Raw genomic sequence first — 21,356 nt, forward strand, 5'->3', positions numbered from 1 at the left:
AGTATGATACAAGTCCCAAAATAAAAGATTTGTAGAGGATTATCAGCAAAATGTAAAAGGAATGTATCTCTTGGCCTAATAATTCCAATATAAGCTACTTATTCAACAATACAGAGAAATATATACATAGGTCTGTTCACTAAAATATAGTATAGCAAAAGATTACAAATGAATCAAAAGAAGCTGGTTAAATAAATTATAAATTAAACTTGCAATAAGATACTATGCTACTGTTTAAAAAGAATAAGGTAGAGCTACAGGTGTCCATAAAATCTAGAAACACAGTGTTTTTTTTACAGACTAAACATGTCCTTGACATCATTTGCCTTGATATTTATTTGTCTATGTTTCCAGACTTCATGGAACCAAATATATGTGTTGATAATGAGAAAATGTCCAAGATTACACTGTTCAGTAAAGAAGGCAAGTTTTTAACAATATAAATGATTTTAGTATAAAGTTTACATAATATACGTGTGCAATCTTCCTGTATATGCGCATGAATACAGTTTTCAAAACTATGCCCCCACATAATCTTTCCTCATAGCTATCAAGTGACATAAACAGCAATTATCACTATTTTTTTTGAGAGGAAACAGAATACTATATGGTGTTCCCAAAGACACATACATAGGTACACTGAGTCAGAGAAAAGACAAAATTCATCTCAATATACATCCAAAGAATCGGTAGTAACAGAATTAAAAGATCTTTTTTTAGCCGACTGTATACAATTTATTACTGAACTAAGTTCAGAGAAAGGAAAATCAAGAGATAACTTAACCATCATACTATTTATGCTATCTAGATCTCTTTAAAACCTCAAGGGGCACCTGGGTGGCGCAGTCAGTTAAGCATCTGACTCTTGATTTTGGCTCAGGTCATGATCTCAGGGTCGTGAGGCCGAGGCCCACAAAGAGCCCCTCAACCTGCTCCACTCAGCGAGGAGTCTGCGTCTCTCCTTCTGCTCCCTCTGCCCCTTCCACCACCCACGTGCTCTTGCGCTCTCTCTCTAATAAACAAATCTTAAAAAAATAAAATAAAACCTCAAGAAACTATCATATTTTGCAGTTTAAAGTGTACACAATGTTTCTATCATTATTCTCTACATCATAACAAAAATCATAAAATGGTCTAGAAACAGTTCAGTACCTGCACGAACACGGCTATCACCACAATCAAATACTTAGTTTATAAGCCTGTGAGGGAACTGAAGTAAGACAATAAAAAATGAGGACTTATAAATTTTTCTATTTAAATTCTGAACCCACATCAAGAGGCTATCTTGACTACTGCCCAGAGGTCTTTAGCTAAACTCTATGACTCATGTCAAACATAGAGAATCAATGATTTAGGTTAAATTTCTAATGAATTTCAAAATAAATATTTCAGTATTTCCACATTTCAACTTTTACTTGTGATACAATAAAGACAACGAGGAAGAAAGATAATATGCTAAATCACAATGCTTAGGATTGCTTTTTATTTTTTTTATTTTTTTAAAGATTTTATTTATTTATTTGAGAGAGAGTGAGACAGAGAGAGCACAAGTGGGGTGAGGGACAGAGAGAGAAGCACACTCCCCACTGAGTAGGGAGCCCAACATGGGGCTCGATCCCAGGACTCTGGGATCATGACCTGAGCCGAAGGCAGATGCTTACCCAACTGAGCTACCCAGGTGCCCCTTAGGATTGCTTTTTAACAGGAAAGTGAAAAACACCCTATTCCAATAAAATTATACAATATCTGAGATTTGCCTCCAAATAATCCAGTGGAGGGTAGGGAATGGAGAAGAGGAAATAAGTGGTGTTACAGATGAAACAAGACCAGCTGTGAGCTGGCAACTGCTGAATATGGGTAAATTATATGTGAGCATTCACCACACTATTTATTGTTTACATTTTACAATAATTAAATACAAATATACATCAACCTTATTGACCTTAGTAAATGCTGTGTTTTGCCACTATGAATTCAAAATGATTTTTTTTAAAAGATCTTCGATAGGGCGCCTGGGTGGCTCAGTCGTTAAGCGTCTGCCTTCGGCTCAGGTCATGATCCCAGAGTCCTGGGATCGAGTCCCACATCGGGCTCCCTCCTCAAGGGGAAGCCTGCTTCTCCCTCTCCCACTCCCGCTGCTTGTGTTCCTGCTCTTGCTATCTCTGTCTCTGTCAAATAAATAAATAAAATATTTAAAAAAAAAAAAGATTTCGATATTAGTTGTTCTATGGGATCAACATTCCTATATATATCGAGGCTTGAGAAGAATTATCCCATATCCCATAAGCCCTGCAGGCTAGCATAAACTATTAGGTTATGTTTGGAAAAGACATCCACCCTATAAAAATTAGTAAGTAAAAAAAAAATTGTTGGATTACTCTATCTTATTAGCAATTACTAAAATTCAAACTCCAGCAATGCCTTGTGTTGACATAGAGTGTTCCTCCTTCCCTGGTGGCTTTATATGTATATAAATAGCCAGCCTAAAGTTTGCAGTCTTTGCTTTCCAGAGGATTCAAAACCACCTTCAGAAAATCTACATATACATATAATTGTCAGCAGCTAAAAGCTTAAAGGAGAAGTTTGAAGGAGAATAAGATGACCATGCATCTCTATGCTTTAAAGGCCCCAAGGGCTTTTCAAGGCTGCAATTAAATGTGGCTTGTTGTATACTGACTGATAAAGGGGATCTGAATTACTCCCTAGCTGGTACTGCATTAAACCATTTTTCATTAGAATTCTTTTTTCCAGACAGAGAAATACAAGCTCTGCTGCAGGTAAATGTCCTGGGAGAGACTGTCCTATCATGTAACAGATCAGGAAGTAAATTTTCATTTCACAGAAGAGTCCTTGGAGGAATATTTTAATTTTACTTCTGAAAACACACCTAGTACATCCTCTTCCCTTCTAAAAATCTCTCTCTCCCTTCCTCCCCACACCGCCCCTCTCTCTCTCTCTCTCTCTCTCTCTCTCTCTCTCTCTCTCTCACACACACACACACACACACACACACACACACACACACACACACGGGGGCAGGGGAGGGATATGCTATAGAGCCTATAATCAGGCTCTAGTTTAAATGTACCCAGTCTGGGCCACCTGGGTGGCTCAGTCGGTTGAGTGTCTGATTCTTGATCTCGGCTCAGGTCTTGATCTCAGGGTCATGAGTTCAAAGCCCCGCACTGGACTCCACGCTGGGCATGGAGCCTACTTTAAAAAAAAAAAAAAAAAAGTACCCAGTCAAAGAGGAGTAATGAATAATAATGTACCTCATCATCTGCCTGTCGCAACCGGGCAACAGCATATCGCCTCACTGTTGGATTGGTATAATGGGAGGATAACAGCTCCAAGGAGTCCTCTACATCCATTGGCTTCCATTTTCCTAGAAGTTCCAATGCCTGTTTGGCCTCCTGAGGTAGATCCCAATTAACACATTTCAAGAATTTAGTCAAAGCCTAAAATCAGAAAAGATGTTAAAATTAGAAACAACAGCCTATTACCTGGGGTAACGAAGGGTCAAGGGTGACTAGGCAGAGTTTTCACTTGGTGCTGAGGGTAGAGTCAGAGAGTCGATGACAGACTGACTCCTTGTGTAGTCACTAAACATAGTTATACATATGATCCTAGAAAAATACTACAGGACAGAGAAAAAAAAAGAAACATGTTCCCTGTAACTTTACATATTTCAGGTTAAACCACTTACATAAATTCAAGCACTATGAATTTTTTAATTTTCTTTGGCTTTTCATTTTCCTTTTTTTATTTTAAAATAGTGCAGGCCTCAAGACATGGAAATAAAGAGATGAGGCATATTCTCATGAGATGCCTTAAAGACAACCTTCATTTTATACCATCAACATGTGACATAAAATACTGCAGCCAATGAATGAAGAGTCCAAAGTCAAGCAAGGGTAGAATCCCCACCACTAACCTCACTCTCAAACACCTCCCCAGATCATTGGGTTTCCTAGATACTCACACATGAGGGCTTAAACTAAATTAAATATGTACAGCTCTTACACAGACAAGTAGCTTTTTAAAAAGATAATCAAAAATTCCACAGAAAGAAGCATATAGATAAATACAGAAGCAGCAGCAAATATTCTATGATTCAGCTGCCTGTTCGTAGTGCTCTTCTGGAACCTCACTTCTTTAGACAGGCAGCATACCTATCTAAAGTTTTCACAAGATCATCCAGGTAAGTAAATGACCTTGGAGCATAACACTTATGGTTGCATACATAATAAATGCTCTTTTAAAACAGTTGTATACTTGTTTTCCATTAAAAAAAAAAAACTATCTCTATTGTCACATCTTACTACAGGGAACACTTTCCAGGCTGATCCCATTTTCTTCTTTCTGCATGATTTCATCTTTTGAACAAAGATAACTTTAAAATTTTAAACTCCTACTCTGCCCAACTGAAATCTTTTCATTAGTAAACTAATCAAGTTCTCAAGAAAATGTCCTTTTGGACAATAAAACACAATTACTGGTTAGTATGACATAAAATGAACCTTGATGCCCATCCCCTAACTTATTCTTGATTTAACTAAATTAAGCAAAAAAGCACAATGGAGATTATCTAGTCCACTGCTCAAACTGTATATAATCTCAGTGAAGTTAAGTGGCTTACCCATCATCTCAAAATGGTGGACAATCTACACCCAAAATCAGGGTCCACTAACTCAGCCCATGCATCTTTCACCAGATGGTTCCCCCCAACATTAAGATACTGCTGTCTCCTAATTAGCTAAACCCATGCCCCTTAGAGACATTATTCCACCAACACTGATCTCCTAAATCCATTCCTATTGGATTCCTATCCATTATTTCCTAGCAATATTTCCTGCATTTTCCCCTCAAGTTGATTCTCACTACACCACACATGTGGAGTTTGGCATAGCCTTCTAGCTAAGAGCCTTAATACCAGTTTCACTTCTAATCATTTCATACAGACTCTCAGAAGTTCAAGTTGGAAGTGATGTTAGAATGACTCTCCAACTGTCAGCAGAAATTCATCTTCTAACATCCCTGCCAAAAAGAGACCTGATATTTATTTAAGTAATTCCAGTGACTAATTTCCAAAGCACCCACTGTTTTTATAGACAGTGAAGCCATTTTTATTTTTTGACTGTAATGTACCAAAAGACAAATGTGTTTTCATGTAACTTCTTCCCACCGATCAGTTTTAATGGGGAGAATGAGAGTAAATTTAACCCCACCACATGGGCAGCTTTTCCAATAGTTGATGATGACTGCCATATGGTTATACTGTGGTTTCCCATTAGATAATAGGATCTAATTTATAAACAAACAAAACCAATATACAAACGTAACAACAAAACCTCGGCTTCTTTCCCAAAACACTTCAATGATACTTCTCACCACAATCCTCTAACTCTCATTAAGTGACCTCTTATTCTCCTTCTATGTTTCAACCAAGCTAACCTATTTTTTACATCACTTTGTCTAACTCCTATCTACAAAGCTCTTAACCCAAATAGTAGCGTCATATTCAAGGCCAGCTTGTCAAAGACTCAACTTTTCCAGTAAGTTTTCAGCAGCTCTGAGCTCTTCCTTTAGTAGTTGCCTCAGTTTTATTCTCTTCATTCAAATGATGCTCTTCTAACTGCCAAATGCTTTGGTGGGCATTCTTATCTCTACAATTGGAGTCTGCGTTCCGCAACATTAGCTATCCATTTCTTCTGTACCTCCCACGTGCCACTTAGCAGAGTGCTGCCTTCTCCATGTAAGAACACAGACTACCCTTCTGACTTATTCCATGCATTTATTTTTCACTTCTAAGATGTATTTCTATGTTGAATGTCGAAACAAAGCAACACTTCGTAAATAACTACAGTGAAAACTTTTCCATTTCACAGCACATCAGCAGTCTTAATAGAAATGTGTGGATATGTACTTAAAAGCAAATCTCGCAGCATCCTGATGTACTCAGTTCAATAACTGAAACAATCTAACCCCCAAATTCTCAGATTTACCAGTAAGATTTATAGATCATGCTGCTGCCAAGGAACTTAAGGCACTGTAAAAAAAATTCACAACTTTATAATGCTGAATGTCACAAATGTAAACAAAGAGGTAGTAGAATAAAGAAAGAAACAAGGAGAAATGAGAAAGGCAGAAAGTGTAAGAATCTGAGGCAATAATAATGATGATACTTAATCTCTGGCCCTTTAAAGATGCTGTATTGATGTATGTAAAGGTACAAGATTCAAATGATGTAATTTTATCCTTAGAATTTCCATAGATAACTGGAGAGTGTTTGGGGTCAAATCCTAATTCCCAACTCCATCAATTATTAATTGAGTCATTAGGAGCACACTACTTAACTTTAAATGACTTACCTTACAAGGTTGTGGTAATGATTAAAGTTATTGAATGTAAATGTTTAGAACGGTACTTTATAACAAATATGTGATGTTAATTATTTTATCATCTGATATCACTGTTATTCTATTTCTGATGTTGAGTCAATGTCAAATGTTAACATTAACACATTTATTGCCATGTTTTATATTAATAGCAATATTTTATTAACCTCCCTTCTGATCTTAGAACCTTCCCACTATTATCTCCTACTCTTAGAATCATGTTCACAATCACTTCAGAGCTGAAAAAACTACGTTCACCATATATATTTCATTTTTTAACGTCTACCAAGTAAATTATTGGAAATTTCTAATTTGTTGCTAAAGAGAAACCCATTCCTCTACCCGGGACACTTCTGACAACAAATGTATGGTTTTCCACACCAAACAATTCCTTAATTCTCTGAGGACACGAAGCAGGTGTCCCACAATCTAACTCAATTTGAAACTACCTTGAGTTACTAACAATTCCATAGGTTAAAGGGTCAGTCTCACAAAACTGCTTCCCATTTCAGATGCTGATTGCAAACTTGGGGTTCCCAGGTTGCCCACACTTCTGTCTGACATGGCTACAAATCAAAAGTTACCAACAACACATTCCTCAGGTTCAGTAATTTGCTATAACAGCTCACAAAACTCAGAGAAATATTTTACTCATTATTGCCAGTTTATTATGAAGGATACAAAATGAATAACCAGATGAAAAGGTACACTGGGCAAGGTGTTGGAGGGTCCCAAGCAAAGGAGCTTCTGTCCCTATAAAAGTCTGGGTGTGCCACTCTGCTGTCACATGGATGCATTCACCAACCCAGAAGCTCTACAAACACCGCCATTATAGGTTTTTATGAAGTTTCCATTACGTATGATTTATTAAATTTCTGGCCAGTAGTGATAAATGCAATTCCTAGTCCCTCTTCCAGAGGTTAGGGGGTGGGGCTGAAAATTCCAACTCTCTAATCATTTGGTTGGTTCCTCTAGCAACCAGCCCCCTCAAGCAAGAGTCACCTTACTAGGATAAATTCTGGTACGGTTGAAAGGGGCTTATTATGAATAACAAAAGACACTCCTCTCATCCCTACCACTAAGGAAATTCTCAGGGCTTTAGAAACTCTGCCGGAGACAAAAACCAAATATATATTTCTTACTAGATCACAATATCACACTGGTGCTTCTAATACTTTAGACTCAAAATTGAAAATATCTCCTTACCGTGCTCCTTCCATTTGCCCTATTTCCTTATTTCAGGCACTCAAGCCTAACTCCTGGGAGGTGTCACCAAGTTATTTTATACATTCTCCTCTCCTTCCCTTGTCTTCCAATATCACTCTTAAAAATCATACCATGAGCCTCCTAATTAGGTCTCTTTTTTCATTCCCAGATCTGCTCCAATCCACCCTGGCTTGACTTCCTTAAAACATTACTTTTTTTTTTTTTAAGATTTTATTTATTTATTTATTTGACAGAGAGAGACACAGCGAGAAAGGGAACACAAGCAGGGGGAGGGGGAGAGGGAGAAACAGGCTTCCTGCTGAGCAGGGAGCCCAACACGGGGCTCGATCCCAGGATCCTGGGATCATGACCCGAGCTGAAGGCAGACTCCCAACGACCGACCCACCCAGGCGCCCCTAAAACATTACTTCTTAAGACACATTTTTTTTTCACATTCTGTCGCTTTAGTGGTTTCCTACTGCCAGTGAAATCCAACTCCCAAGGGTTGAATTCAAGACTCAAACTTTCTGTTTCATAACCATTCACACAATTTTTTGTCTCTGAACCTAACACACTGCCTTACTCATGCTTTTCCTCCCCATGAAAAATGATCATCAATAAAAATATCATCAAAGCTTATTCAAACTTTAAGACCTATTTTTGCTCTGTGAAACTTCCTTCATATCACAGCACATTGAGCTTTTTCTACTCTACATTTGTATTATAGTAATTACCTAAATGTTTATTGAGAGTAACCTTTAATCAATTATATGCTTATGCTTCTCCATTTTGATTGTGTAGAAATATCCTTCCCTTAAAACAGTTTTAATTTATATGAAGACAGAGAAACGGTATTTTGAAGCCCAGAGTCTTGAATAATACTAGGCCAAGAGTGGTATCAAAAGCTTGCTGAACTGAATTCATTTCTGTTACGGTTTGTCATCAACTTTTTGACAGGCAGCACAAATATGATTATTGTCCTGATTTCACTGTCTCAGTAGCTACTTCAGAAACAGCCTCACAGGAACATTCAGGGCATCACTATTATCTTCACCACATGTGACTCTTCCTACTGCTTTTTTCTCCCAAAGATAATAAAAAGGCATTAAGAAAGTTATTTTCAATTAACATTTTTATAAGAAGAAGCCATTTACCATTTACTGGTTTGGAAAGTTACAACATTCACATTTTGGATTTCATAAAAATAAGTCACTTCCTACATAGTATGAACCACAAATTTAAAAATTCTTTCTAAATTTCATTGGATTTGCTAGACAAAGTGGTTACTGTTAACTTTTTAGGTGCAACATCAAATCCAGACTAGAGGGTTTTCATCCAAAGTACTTAAGACAGGTCATTTAGAAAAAAATAGGTGGAAAGACCAAATTTAATTAAAAAGTAAATAAGAAGTATAACTCTGCAAGAACTAATTTCTACCAATTTGTTTTCTGAGTACTATTTTCTCTCCAGGAAATCTTTTCAGCCTTGGGGCCCAAATGCCAAATAACTTAAATTAGTATCTGAGAAACTGACACTGAAAGAATTTCTTTGTGTAAATAAATTAAAGGACAGGGATACCAGAGTATTTGTTTTCTACAAAACCCATTTTAAATTATTACAAAGATACAAATGTGGCTGTGTGAATAATTCTTTTGGTCACTTCAAGGCCAATATATATATTTGGTTAACTGAAAAGTGCTTCCCAAACATTAAAAAATATCGTTTGCTCTACTCTAGTGATCATAAGAATCCTATAATATGTCCTGAGAATTGAAGTTTCATCACCCACCTTTCGAAAAGTTGAAGCCAACTAGTTAAATGAAACTTGTCACACACTTTATATCACTTGAGCATTTTATTTCTTTTGCACATATCTAGAAGTAATTGAATTTCAGTGGGAAGTGACTACTTGTTTAAACAAACAATTTTTCTTGCAAGCCTTTCTATCTAAGGCAGTTCTGCTCTGTAAATCTTCTCTATGCTTCTTGAACCCATACATTCTAACAGGTTTAATTCAATATCTCGCTGTATATTTTAGAAAACACTGTGCTACATTCAAGATGCAATTGCTGGGACCAAGGTTATTCTTCATTTAACTGAGTCTCATGTACTAACTCAATCTTTTTATAAAACACAGAATCACAACCTCAGTTTCTACTGATGAATATTTCCTTTTTTGCAATGATGAAGAGAATAACACTCAAAGCTACAGTAAATTTAAAATTCTTCTCTCACTCTTATTAAGGATGTTAAAGAAGAGTTAATATGATTCATCTACAAAGAATTTCCCCAGGCATCAATAAAAGATAAAGAAGAAAAGCTGGAGAGTTAAGATGAGCTGCAAATGAATTTTTATCTTTATTTCAGAAACTAAAAGAAATGCAATTGTTTCAGAAAAACAAGTTCAACAAAGCAGCTAAAGACTGTCTCATGAGATTGTAAAACATATCCATTCATTCTTATATAATTATATAATAGCTTTCTGACAGATATTAGTTTTCCTGACACTTCTATGTTTTGTCCCCAACACGTTGCAGAACGGCTGAGGCACATGCATAATGTTGCAAATATTTTCTCTACAGTCCACTTTTCTATGGCTTCCCTGACTGAGTTTGCTTCTAACTCAGAGATGTGAGCACATTAAGAGGTAGCATCTGTAAGCTCTGTGCTGCTGCATGGGTCTCCTCATCTGTAGAACACCAACATTAACACTGATACTGTGGGGTTGTTGTGTGACTGAAAAGATCCCTGGCACACCATGGCTGGTGAATAGATACCAGTTATTATTACTCTATCTTAAGAGTTAATCCTTGAACCTATGTTCTAAGAAATTACAGGCTACTTTAAGTACTAAAAGAGACTTAGAAGTTCACAATTATTTAATCCACTCATATTATATATGAAAAACTAAAATTCAGACAGGTGAAGTGATAGGCTAGTAGTCAAAAAGCTTCTTAGAGGCAGTAGTAAGACTCAGAACCAAGTCTCCAGACCCAAATCTACTGCTGACTAATTTATCATAATTCTCTCTCCAGAAACTTCATCAATTCCTTGGTTTCATTAAGAAAAGCAAATGTCTAGGGGTGTCAACCAAGCTTCCAAAGCAATTCTCCTAACCTTACATAGTAAGAATACGTACAAGTGCCAGAAACTGAACCCAAGTCTCTCTGACTTAACCCATTCACACTATGCATCTATGCATAATCTGGCACCAACAAACTGGTACCTGTGTCTTTGTGTATATACCCTTTGTAATATTTAAAAAAATAAGGTATCATACATATTGCCCTATAACATTTGTTTTTAATTTGACAGTAACACTCTATTTCCATGGCAGTTTAACTTCATCTTATTCAATAGCAACAAAGTTTACAGATAAATCTGATATATAAAAATATTCAAGATACTCACTTTTTCTTGATTAGTAAGATAATATCTAAACTTCCAAACAAGATCTTGTTCTTCATATGTAAGTTGCTTGGTTGGTGGATAACTCACAATAATCTACAACAAAGAAAAAAAAAAACTACTTTTGTCAAATATATTCTTCCTATTTCCATTTCATTAAAAATTTTTCACTTATTTAAATATTTCTATAATAGAACTTTTATAGAAGTAGGGACAATGTACATGCAGCAGAATAAAACTAAATTTGCTGTACTTAATAGTCTAAAAAGGATATTATTGGAGTGCAGGGGGAGAAAAAGACGAAACTTAAAAAGTCACACTCCATATAAAAATCTGTAACTACAGAGCTCATTTCATTCAACCAAAAATAAACCAAATCAAAATAACAAAAGTCCCCTTTTAGATAACTGAGTTAGTTACAGATATTGTTATAAACAATAAACATTTTCCCTATCAAGTCAACACACACAACGCACGTGTGCACACCAAGACTTCTCTCAGACAATACCTTAGGGCCAGTTTCTAAGACAGCTATATCAAGAAAGTATATACTATTTGTAGCTCTGCCTCCAGTGTTAATATATTTTCTTAGTCCCAAAATGATTTAAAAAAAAAAAACCAGAAACAAAAACTACAGAAAAAGCAAATTTGTTGAAATTATTATACAGATTTCATTACCCTGGAAAAAAACATGCACCTGAATCACTTCCAAATGAAGTGGTTATCAGATCAGTTGCAACCAAATTACATGTTTCATTTTTTTATATTAATAGTTTATAAATTCTCTTACATTTAGTTGATCTCTTGTGGCAGCATTAGGTTTGAGATCATGGTCAGAAGGTCCACTTCTTAAACTCCGGGCAAGCTTGTGGTGTTTGCTCTCAACTAAATTCTCCTATAAATTATTTATAAATATTAATCGATTATGTAAATGTCATCAAAAGTTTCAACAGCCAATTAGAAATGCAAAAATAAACAGTTGCTTACTTAAGACCATTTTATAATACTTAACATTTTATTCTAGTTACAACTTTTGTCCCTATGTATTTCTTTAAAAATATCACCATTTTTTTCATCTCAGGTCATGATTTCATAGGTCCTGAGATCGAGCCCCGCATCGGGCTCCACCCCCAGAGGGGAGTCTGCTTGAAGATTCTTTCCCTCTGTCCCTCCCTCCATTCTCTCTCTAAAATAAATAAATAAATCTTAAAAAAAAAAAAAAAGAAAATTAAATTGGAAAAAAAAATCACCATTTTGTGATAGGGAAACTAAACATGCCTTATGCTTCACTAGTGCCATAATAAGCATTTACCATTCCAGCTTCTTAAAACATCTCATAATACCCCTCATTCTCCATATATTCAAGGTTTTCACATCCTCTACCCACTCAGAGAAAACCTTCACTCTAAAATCCTCCCTGACAACCCAGACTAAAGCATTCCCTCTTCCTATGAGCTACTAGTGACCTTGGGATATCACTGTACTATCATCTTAACAGTTCAACTGCCAGTAGTGACTGACGACAGGGACAATGACCATAATGGTTGAATATACACATATTTAGTGTGAACTATTTTACCTATGGCCAAAATCATTAGTTTTGAACATACACTCTTTGCTTAAAGAGATTTATTTTACTTATTTTTGCATGTGTGAACTGTCTTCTCATGTCTTTCTCCCTTCAATTAGTTTTTTGCTGCTTTGTCACTTGTTTTTTTGTTTGTTTGTTTGTTTTTAAAGGGCATTATCCATGTACTTTTTTTTTTTTAAGATTTTATTTATTTATTTGAGAGAGAGAATGAAACAGAGAGAGCACAAGACAGGGGAGGGTCAGAGGGAGAAGCAGACTCCCTGCTGAGCAGGGACCCTGATGCAGGACTCAATCCTAGGACTCCAGGATCATGACCTGAGCCAAAGGCAGTCGCTTAACCAACTGAGCCACCCAGGCGCCCCTGTCACTTGTTTTTAAGAATTCTCCATATATTAGCTATTTATCCCTTTGTGATGTATGGCAAGAAGAGTTTCTTCCAGGGGCACCTGGGTGGCTCAGTCGTTAAGCGGCTGCCTTCGGCTCAGGTCATGATTCCAGGTCCTGGGATCGAGCCCCGCATCGGGCTCCCTGCTTCTCCCTCTCCCACTCCCCCTGCTTGTGTTCCCTCTCTCGCTGTGTCTCTCTGTCAAATAAATAAAATCTTTAAAAAAAAAAAAAAGTTTCTTCCAGTTTGTCTATTGTCTTTTGACTTTATTACAGTGTTTTGCCATGCAATTTTTTTAATGTAGTCAAATTTATTAATCACTTCTTTTACTGCCTCTGGATTTTGAGTCATTGTTAGAAGTGTTTCCCTACACTAAAGTAAAGTACTAGTAAGGCTTCGTTTTTTTTTTAGTACTTAAATCCAATCCCTGATCTATTTGGAATTTTTCTTTATGGGTATGATGTGAGGTATGGGTCTGATTTAATTTTATCTTTTTCCAAATGGCTAATCAGTTCCCCAGCACTATGTTCCAATGATGAAATGTCACCTTTATCATATTTAGGATGTTTGTTTCCAAAAAATTCCCAAGTTGCGTTTTCTTCTAATTTTTTATACTCTTTTTCCCCTGTCTGTTCCTTTGAGGTTGGGCCATCGGTCATTACTTCCTGTTTTAATGACCTGTCTTTACCTCCCTCATCATGCTTTTATCTTCCAATATGCTACTTTAAATTCACTTTGGTCTGATTAGGAAGGTAACTAATCCAATTATAAACATAAAAAATAAGAATAAAATGGTTCAGGGTGATGTCACGAGTTGTGTGAATATCATGGTATCTATTATGCTACGAAAATGATCTTTTGCCTGAAACTTTCTAAATTTAAAGTCATCTCATTAAACCTCTGTTGCAAAGTTAAGAATTCTTCCTGTTTAATAGCCCCGAACTATCATCTCAAAAATTCCATAGATGGCTATCTCAAAATCATCCAAGTCACCATGATCCAAATTAAACAGTTCTAGTAGCTACAACGATCTTCCAGATTTTTTTCAACAAAATCACTCTCCCTAACATTCCCATCCATTGAACCCAGTGTTACATCCTGGTATAAACAAACTCCCCTCCCATATGATGACAATCTTTCAAGTACCTGTTCCCCAAGTTCTCACTTCAAGACTACATCCCCTAACTCTTCCAATAATTCAAATAAATGGTTCCCCAACACTATACTACCCTGACCATATTTTTAGATGTTGATATTATAAAAGTTCCACCTGAACCTGATTCCAGATGGCTAAAAATGGACTTACAAATCACTTTTAGATAACTGAGTTAGTTTCAGATATACTTTCTTAAAAGAAAGTGTATGCTGTGAATCCAAGTCATAATCACTCTGGAGAAAAGCACTTTCATAAGAAATCTGGCAATAACTCACCATAGACATCTGAGGGTCAGGAACCTTTACTATCTCAAAGCTTGTTAAAATTGGAGATGACTCATCACCATCCTGGATTACGGTGTAGTAAGTTAAAAAAAAATTAACAAAATTTAACCAAATGGTAAGAAATAATACATGCTAATGTACACTCCAATGTATTTTAGTTCTATTTAATGAACATCATTCCTCCCTTTTAAAAAAGCATTTTCTTTCAACTGTATTTTAATATATATATATCCATTTTTTACCTGTTGTTGCTGATGAAATATTTGGGAAAAATAAAATCTAACAATAAAAACTTGTTACAGTTTTTAGATATATGAGGTCTAGAAATCAGTAGATTGTTTTTGTCAGTTATTTTTAACTTTGTTTATAATGCTAGCAGGTCAAAAATAGTATGTCCTAATTTTCAAACTTAGAACAAGAAACCACAAAGTATAAATTATGGCACAAGGGATGTGTTGCATCATTTGCAAAAACTACTAAGTAGATGTTGGTAATTTTTCAAATTATCACAACTGAGTTCCATCCAAAGAAGTTGGATTTTAAGCATGGAGTTAATGTTACTGAAATTTATACACAGCTAGAGACTCAGCAGCATTGCTTCTACTCAATACAATGCAAACTTGAATAAGAAGAATTAATCCATCAATTCTTAAGAAACAAAGCTGCCTTATTTTGTTGGTATTACCATTTTTGGTAATTCAGTATAATAAATGTCACTGCATACATACTGGAAAATGCTAAACTAATCAAGGTCAAAATTCATTTCCTCACAACTGTACACTTCGCATCAAGCTTTTCTGTCAATTTCCAAATGCTAGTATTTCCAGTGTTAGATGCGTGCAACCAAATCAGGAGAGACTGAAAGAAGGGAAGTATTGGGACTTGACTTTAGTTCAGTAATTGAGTCTTACAGAAAACCACAAATTCCCACAGCCGTTGTTTAACAGGCTGGTTCTCAGTCACAACACCAGAAAACACATTTATCAGCCCAACTGTGACAAGTAATCTTCACTAAGGCTATCTGTCACAAAAGACAGGTGACAAGAAAGTCTATTTCCATTAGATTCAATACACTGGCCCAGCAATCTTTACACTAAGTGGAAATATGACAGGGTAGGTAGACAGGCATTAATTTACAAGCAATTTTCAAGAAGCAGTAGAAAGGGGTCAAGAACCTTTTCAAAAATACTTGAAATTCTTCTAATTTTTATTCTGTTATTATTTCATCTATTATCAAAGCTGTCTTTCAAACGATTCTTCACATCTCTTATGTTTGAAAGTACCATTTCCACTAGCATGTTTTTGCAATATAAACCGCATAGGGACAAGAAATAATGCATTTAATTACATATAGTATAAAATGTAAAATGTGATTTTATTAAAGTGACAAAACAATTTCACTCACCTATATTTCCCCTTCTTTTTAATGTAGTTTTTCTAATGAATTAATAAGCAATGTTAAATAGTCTATCTTCCTAACTTCTTTTTACCAAAGACTATCATTTACAAAATAAAAAACTGAAACAAGTTAACTTTTCCTAACCTTTTACTAAAGGGAAGGGATAGAAGCTAAAGAGAAAAAAATATGTGTTAACTTGAAAAGTACCAGAAAAATGATCATAAATTAACTACACAAACCCTAAAACTCCATTATGAAAACTTCTTTCAAGTAGTAACTTACAGTTATGAAAAAATGTGTATTTTAAAAAATCACTATGACAGCTTTAATAAATAACACTACAGCATAAATATAATTTAGAAGTGTTGCTTCTAATAAACAAATATACTGCATATAAGCTTAGCTATATACTAGAAGAAATATTATTCCATTATGCCATGTATCAAAAGTCTGTCCTCACTCACACTGATTTAAGCACCTAAGTATTTCCACAATAATACCTGGTTTATGTAGTTCTGAACTACGCATGCAATTCTTTCTATAGTCCTTAAATTAAGACCCTTCAACAAGCATTTAAGGCACAAGATATTTTTCAAGTAGCTACATATCAAACACACAACTACTTTCTTTTGGATAATGAGCAGACCAGAGCCAATCCATTAAGTACATACTTGTTATCACCCAGCCTACTGAAAACATGTTTTTTTTAATTCTGCATTTATTATATAAATATACATTTAGGACGTCTTTCATAAGCATACTTACGTTAGGGTCACCCATTATATATACAAATTCAAATAGTAAGCATACCCTTAACTTTCAACAGCTTATCACTTAAAAACAGATTCCCTTTTTATTTTTCAAATGAATACTAATTGCTAATAAAGCTATTGCTTTAATGCCCTACTTGCCAATTTGCAGAGCAATTAATCAAAAAGTTTTTAATCTGTTGCATATTTATTGACTTCTGGAACCCAGAACTGCATTACATGAATGATCGGCTTTCGTAATCTTGTTGTAGCTCCATGATCTGACTTGTGTATATACAAACAGCGGCTGCTGACAGCTGTCTGCTGCTATCCTGCAACCAAAGAATTCATCTCAGCAGGTACAACAGGAACTCTTTTTAATGTATCCCCTCCCCTCTACTTTAGAGACCATAAACAGTTCCAAGGCAAATACCTTTTCATAATAAACAATACCATATTCCTTATCATCACACTTGACACATCGAAACTCAACCATCAAGTACATGAAATTAGAACTTCGTTTCTCACTCTAAAAAAAAAAACAAAAAAAAAGAGAGTTTTTTATGAAAAATCATGATCTTTGACATTCCCTTAAAGGAGCGGTATGCATCATTATTTCCAATTCAGTAATACATGATCTATCAAGTACAACTTCAAACCATAACAAATTTTTCTTTCATTATCATAAACAACCTTCACAAGTTTTTCACAATTTGTAAGTGGTCTTAAGATAACTGGCAATCATTTGTAAATTTTTATCAATATACTTTAAACATAGTGGGGAATAGTTACTTTTTCTCCAACACAACAACATGTCCCCTTAAAAAAAAGGAAACACTAGGACAATAATAAAGTGAAAATAAAAGAAGTCTAAAAGGGTGATAAATCTTAAACCAGTTTTAAAAATGGCTTTAAATCTTTATATATAAAATCATAAAGGTCTAAAGAAATCACTTAAATTATAGAGCTTTATGACACATATTATAGTCGAATTATGGTAATGGCAATGCTCTCCTATCTTTCAAAGAGCAGGGGTGGAAAAGGTGAGTAGGGCTCGACAAAGTGAGCCCTAACACTGCCTTTTCTATACCAAAGGCTATCTAAGTTGAAGAGCAGAAAAATATAAGTAAACATTTTTATTTAACTATTTTAGGAATGTGACTATTATAAACATTCAAAAAAGTAAATTTTTCTTTCAGTTTCGGTATATGAGAGTGTATTATGAATAAATTTAGAAAAGAAGCCCAGTTTATTCATACTGAATATAAACACTGTTAAACACAACTAATTTTTTTTTAAAAAATGCACAATAGTAGAATTTAACTTTTATAAGTGTTCGTTATAAAATTAAAATTTCTCTCTCTTTCAACCCACTAAAAATCATTCAGAGAATATAAAATAAGTCAGTTATGCCCTGTGGTGATCACAATAAATTAGGCATATCACAAAAACTGATATTTCTCTCTGCTAATGTGATTAAAATAATTGTTCTTTCTACTCTCCAGACACAGAATGTTAAGCCACACATCTAGTATTTCAGTATAAATATATAAAAAAGAAAAAATTTTGTTTTAACTTTTGGAAACTTTCATGGAAGCCATCTTTTAATTAAACATATTCTAGACCAATAAACAAGATCAAGAAACAAATAAATGACTTTGAACCATGTAACTTTACTAAGGATGCAGAGTCTTATATGTAGTATAGCACATAAAACACATAGTATCTTAACTGGGGACAGGGATTACTAACAGTGACTTAAGGTAACTGAAGTAAAGGGGCAGCACTGTGTTGAAAGAATCCAATACTGAACTGAACCTAAACATAAGCTGCCAAATGGAGAGAGAACACACAAGTGAAGCATCAAGCTTAATACCAGCTTCACTTGTATAATACTTAGTACACTTACGATGGCCACTGCCTACTTCATGGTTCAATATAACATTAAAAGATAAGAAAAACAGGGCACCTGGGTGCCTCAGTTGGTTAAGTGACTGCCTTCGGCTCAGGTCATGATCCCAGGGTCCTGGGATCGAATCCCACATCGGGCTCCTGGCTCAGCGGGGTGCTTCTCCCTCTGACCCTCTCCCCTCTCATGTTGTTTCTCTCTCTCTCTCTCTCTCAAATAAATAAATAAATAAATAAAATCTTTAAAAAAAAATAAGAAAAACAGATATCCCAAGTTTTCCAATTATTAACACAAAACTCACAACTACAGGTTATTCTCAATGTTCTCACATTTGTGAGATAACCTGGCAATAAACAATGCTTCTTAAAAAATCCTGACTTAGACATCTGGGAAAACTATTTGGGGGGAAAAAAAAAGGGATACAACCCACCTCATTTATCATTTCTATTTCTCTAAATGTCAATCTGTCCAGCCAATCTACTTTCACCATGTGCCCTTGTCGATGTGCTTTGGTGAGCTGCAGAACAAATATAATGAAGAAAATTTTAACACAGATTTCACAGAAAGGAGGATAAAAATGGTAATGACCATCAACATGATACTGGAAGTACTAACTAATACAATAAGACAATAAAAAGGAAATAAATGGTATACAAATGGTGAAGAAAGAAATAAAACTGTATTTATTTGCAGATGACACAATCATCTATGTAGATATAAACAAAGAAAGGTCAAAAACTCCAGGAACTAATAAGCAATTATGGCAAAGTTGTAGGATACAAGGTTAACAAAAGAAAGTCAATCTCTTTCCTATATACCAACAATAAACAAGTCGAATTTGAAATTAAAAACACAATACCATTTTACATTAGCACCCCAAAAATGAAACTGGTATGAATCTAACAAAACATGATCTATATGAAGAAAACTATAAAAATCTATGGAACAAAATCAAAGAACTAAATAAATGGAGAGATATTCTGTTCATGGATAGAAAGACTCAAAACAGTCAAGATGTCAGTACTTCCCAACTTGATCTATAGATTCAGTACAATCTCAGTCAGAATCCCAGCAAGACATTTTATAGATATCAACAAACTGATTCTAAAGTTAATATGGAGAGGCAAAAGACCAAAACTGCCAACACAGTATTGAAGAACAAAAAAACTGAAGGACTGACACTACCCAACTTCAAGACTTAATATGGAGTTACAATAATCAAGACAGTTTGGTTTTCGCAAAAGAATAAATAAACAAATCAATGGAGCAGAAGAGAAAACCCAGAAATAGATGCCATAAAAGGAGTCACTAGATCTTTGGCAAAGGAGCAGGGGCAATATAATGGAACAAAGACTTTTCAACAAATGGTTTTGGAACAAATGAGAGTTCCACATGAAAAAAAAAAAAAAGGAACTAGACAAGGAACTTACACACAAAAATTACATCAAATGGATCACCTAAACGTAAAATGCAAAATTATAAAACTCCTAGAAGATAACATAGGATAAAATCTAGATGAACTTGGGTATAGAGATGATTTTTTAAATGCAACACAAAGGCACAATCCATGAAAGAAATCATTGACAAGCTGGACTTCATTAGAATTAAAAACTTCTGCTCTGTGAAAGACACTATCAAGACACTACGTCACAGATCAGAAGAAAATATTTGCAAAAGACACACTTGATAAAGGACTGTTATCCAAAATATACAAAGAACACTTAAAATTCAATTAGAAATTAAGCAACCTGGCTAAGAAAAATGTGCCAAAGAACCTTAATGGACAGCTCATCAAAGAAGACACATAGATGGCAAATGAGCAATATGTCAAGGAAATGCAAATTAAAACAAGACACCACTAAACACCTATTAAAATGGCCAAAATCTGTAAACACCTACAACACCAAATACAGATGAGAATGTGGAGCAACAGGAAGTCTCATTCACTGCTGGGAATTCACTGCTACATTGGTAATGTAAAATAGAACAGCCACTTTGAAAGACAGTGTGGCATCTTCTTACAAATTAAATATACTCTTACCATACGATCCAAGAATTGCATTCCTTGGTATTCACCCAAATGAGCTGAAAACATGTCCACACAAAAGCCTGAACATGGATATTTACAGCAGATTTATTCAGAACCACCAGTACTTGCAAGAATTAAGATGTCCTTCATAGGTGAATAGACAAATGTGGTACATTCAGACGATGGAATATTATTCAGTGCTGAAAAGAAAGGAGCTATCAAACCATAAAAAGATATGGAGGAACGTAAAGTATATATTACTGAGAGAAGCCAACCTGGAAAAACCACATACTGTAGGATTCCAACTATATGACATTCTGGAAAAGGTAAAAGTCTGGAGACAATAAAAATATAATCGGTTGCCTGGGGTTAGCAGGGGGAAGAAGAATAAATAGGTGGCAGAGAACTTTTAGGGCAGTGAAGCTACCCTGTATAATACTATAATGATGGATAGGGGCACCTGGGTGGCTCAGTCAGTTAAGTGTCTGCCTTCAGCTCAGGTCATGATCCCAGGGTTCTGGGATTGAGCCCCGCATCCAGCTCCCTGCTCAGCGGGGAGCCTGCTTCTCCCTCTCCTCCCCCCTCGTGCTCGCTCTTCTCGCTCATGCTCTCTGTTGCTATCTTTGTCTCTCTCTCTCTCAAATAAATAAATAATCTAAAAAAAAAAAAATACTATAATGATGGATAAGTGTCACTCTATGTTTGTCCAAACCCAAAGATGCACAACACCAAGAGTGAACCCTGGGGAAAACTATGAACTTTGGGTGACTATGATGTGTCAGTGCAGATTCATCAGTTATAACAAATGTACCACTCTAGTGGGGGATGCTGATAATGGGGGA

The 21,356-nt window shown here is 35.3% G+C and overlaps 1 protein-coding gene across 1 annotated transcript in view; it reads right to left on the reverse strand.

The window, feature by feature from the left end:
* The window catches only part of PIK3C3 (phosphatidylinositol 3-kinase catalytic subunit type 3), a 143,065-nt gene that overhangs the window by 82,301 nt on the left and 39,408 nt on the right, over nucleotides 1–21,356 (reverse strand). Inside the window, exons 5-10 of the mRNA XM_021686322.2 lie at nucleotides 18,916–19,002; nucleotides 17,010–17,105; nucleotides 14,420–14,491; nucleotides 11,803–11,907; nucleotides 11,016–11,108; nucleotides 3,273–3,458 (exon numbers count right to left, since the gene is read on the reverse strand). Coding sequence (XP_021541997.1) covers nucleotides 3,273–3,458; nucleotides 11,016–11,108; nucleotides 11,803–11,907; nucleotides 14,420–14,491; nucleotides 17,010–17,105; nucleotides 18,916–19,002 — 639 coding nt within the window. The remainder of the gene's footprint in view (nucleotides 1–3,272; nucleotides 3,459–11,015; nucleotides 11,109–11,802; nucleotides 11,908–14,419; nucleotides 14,492–17,009; nucleotides 17,106–18,915; nucleotides 19,003–21,356) is intronic.

This window comes from Neomonachus schauinslandi, chromosome 14, assembly GCF_002201575.2.
Source record: "Neomonachus schauinslandi chromosome 14, ASM220157v2, whole genome shotgun sequence".
Classification (NCBI taxonomy): domain Eukaryota; kingdom Metazoa; phylum Chordata; class Mammalia; order Carnivora; family Phocidae; genus Neomonachus; species Neomonachus schauinslandi.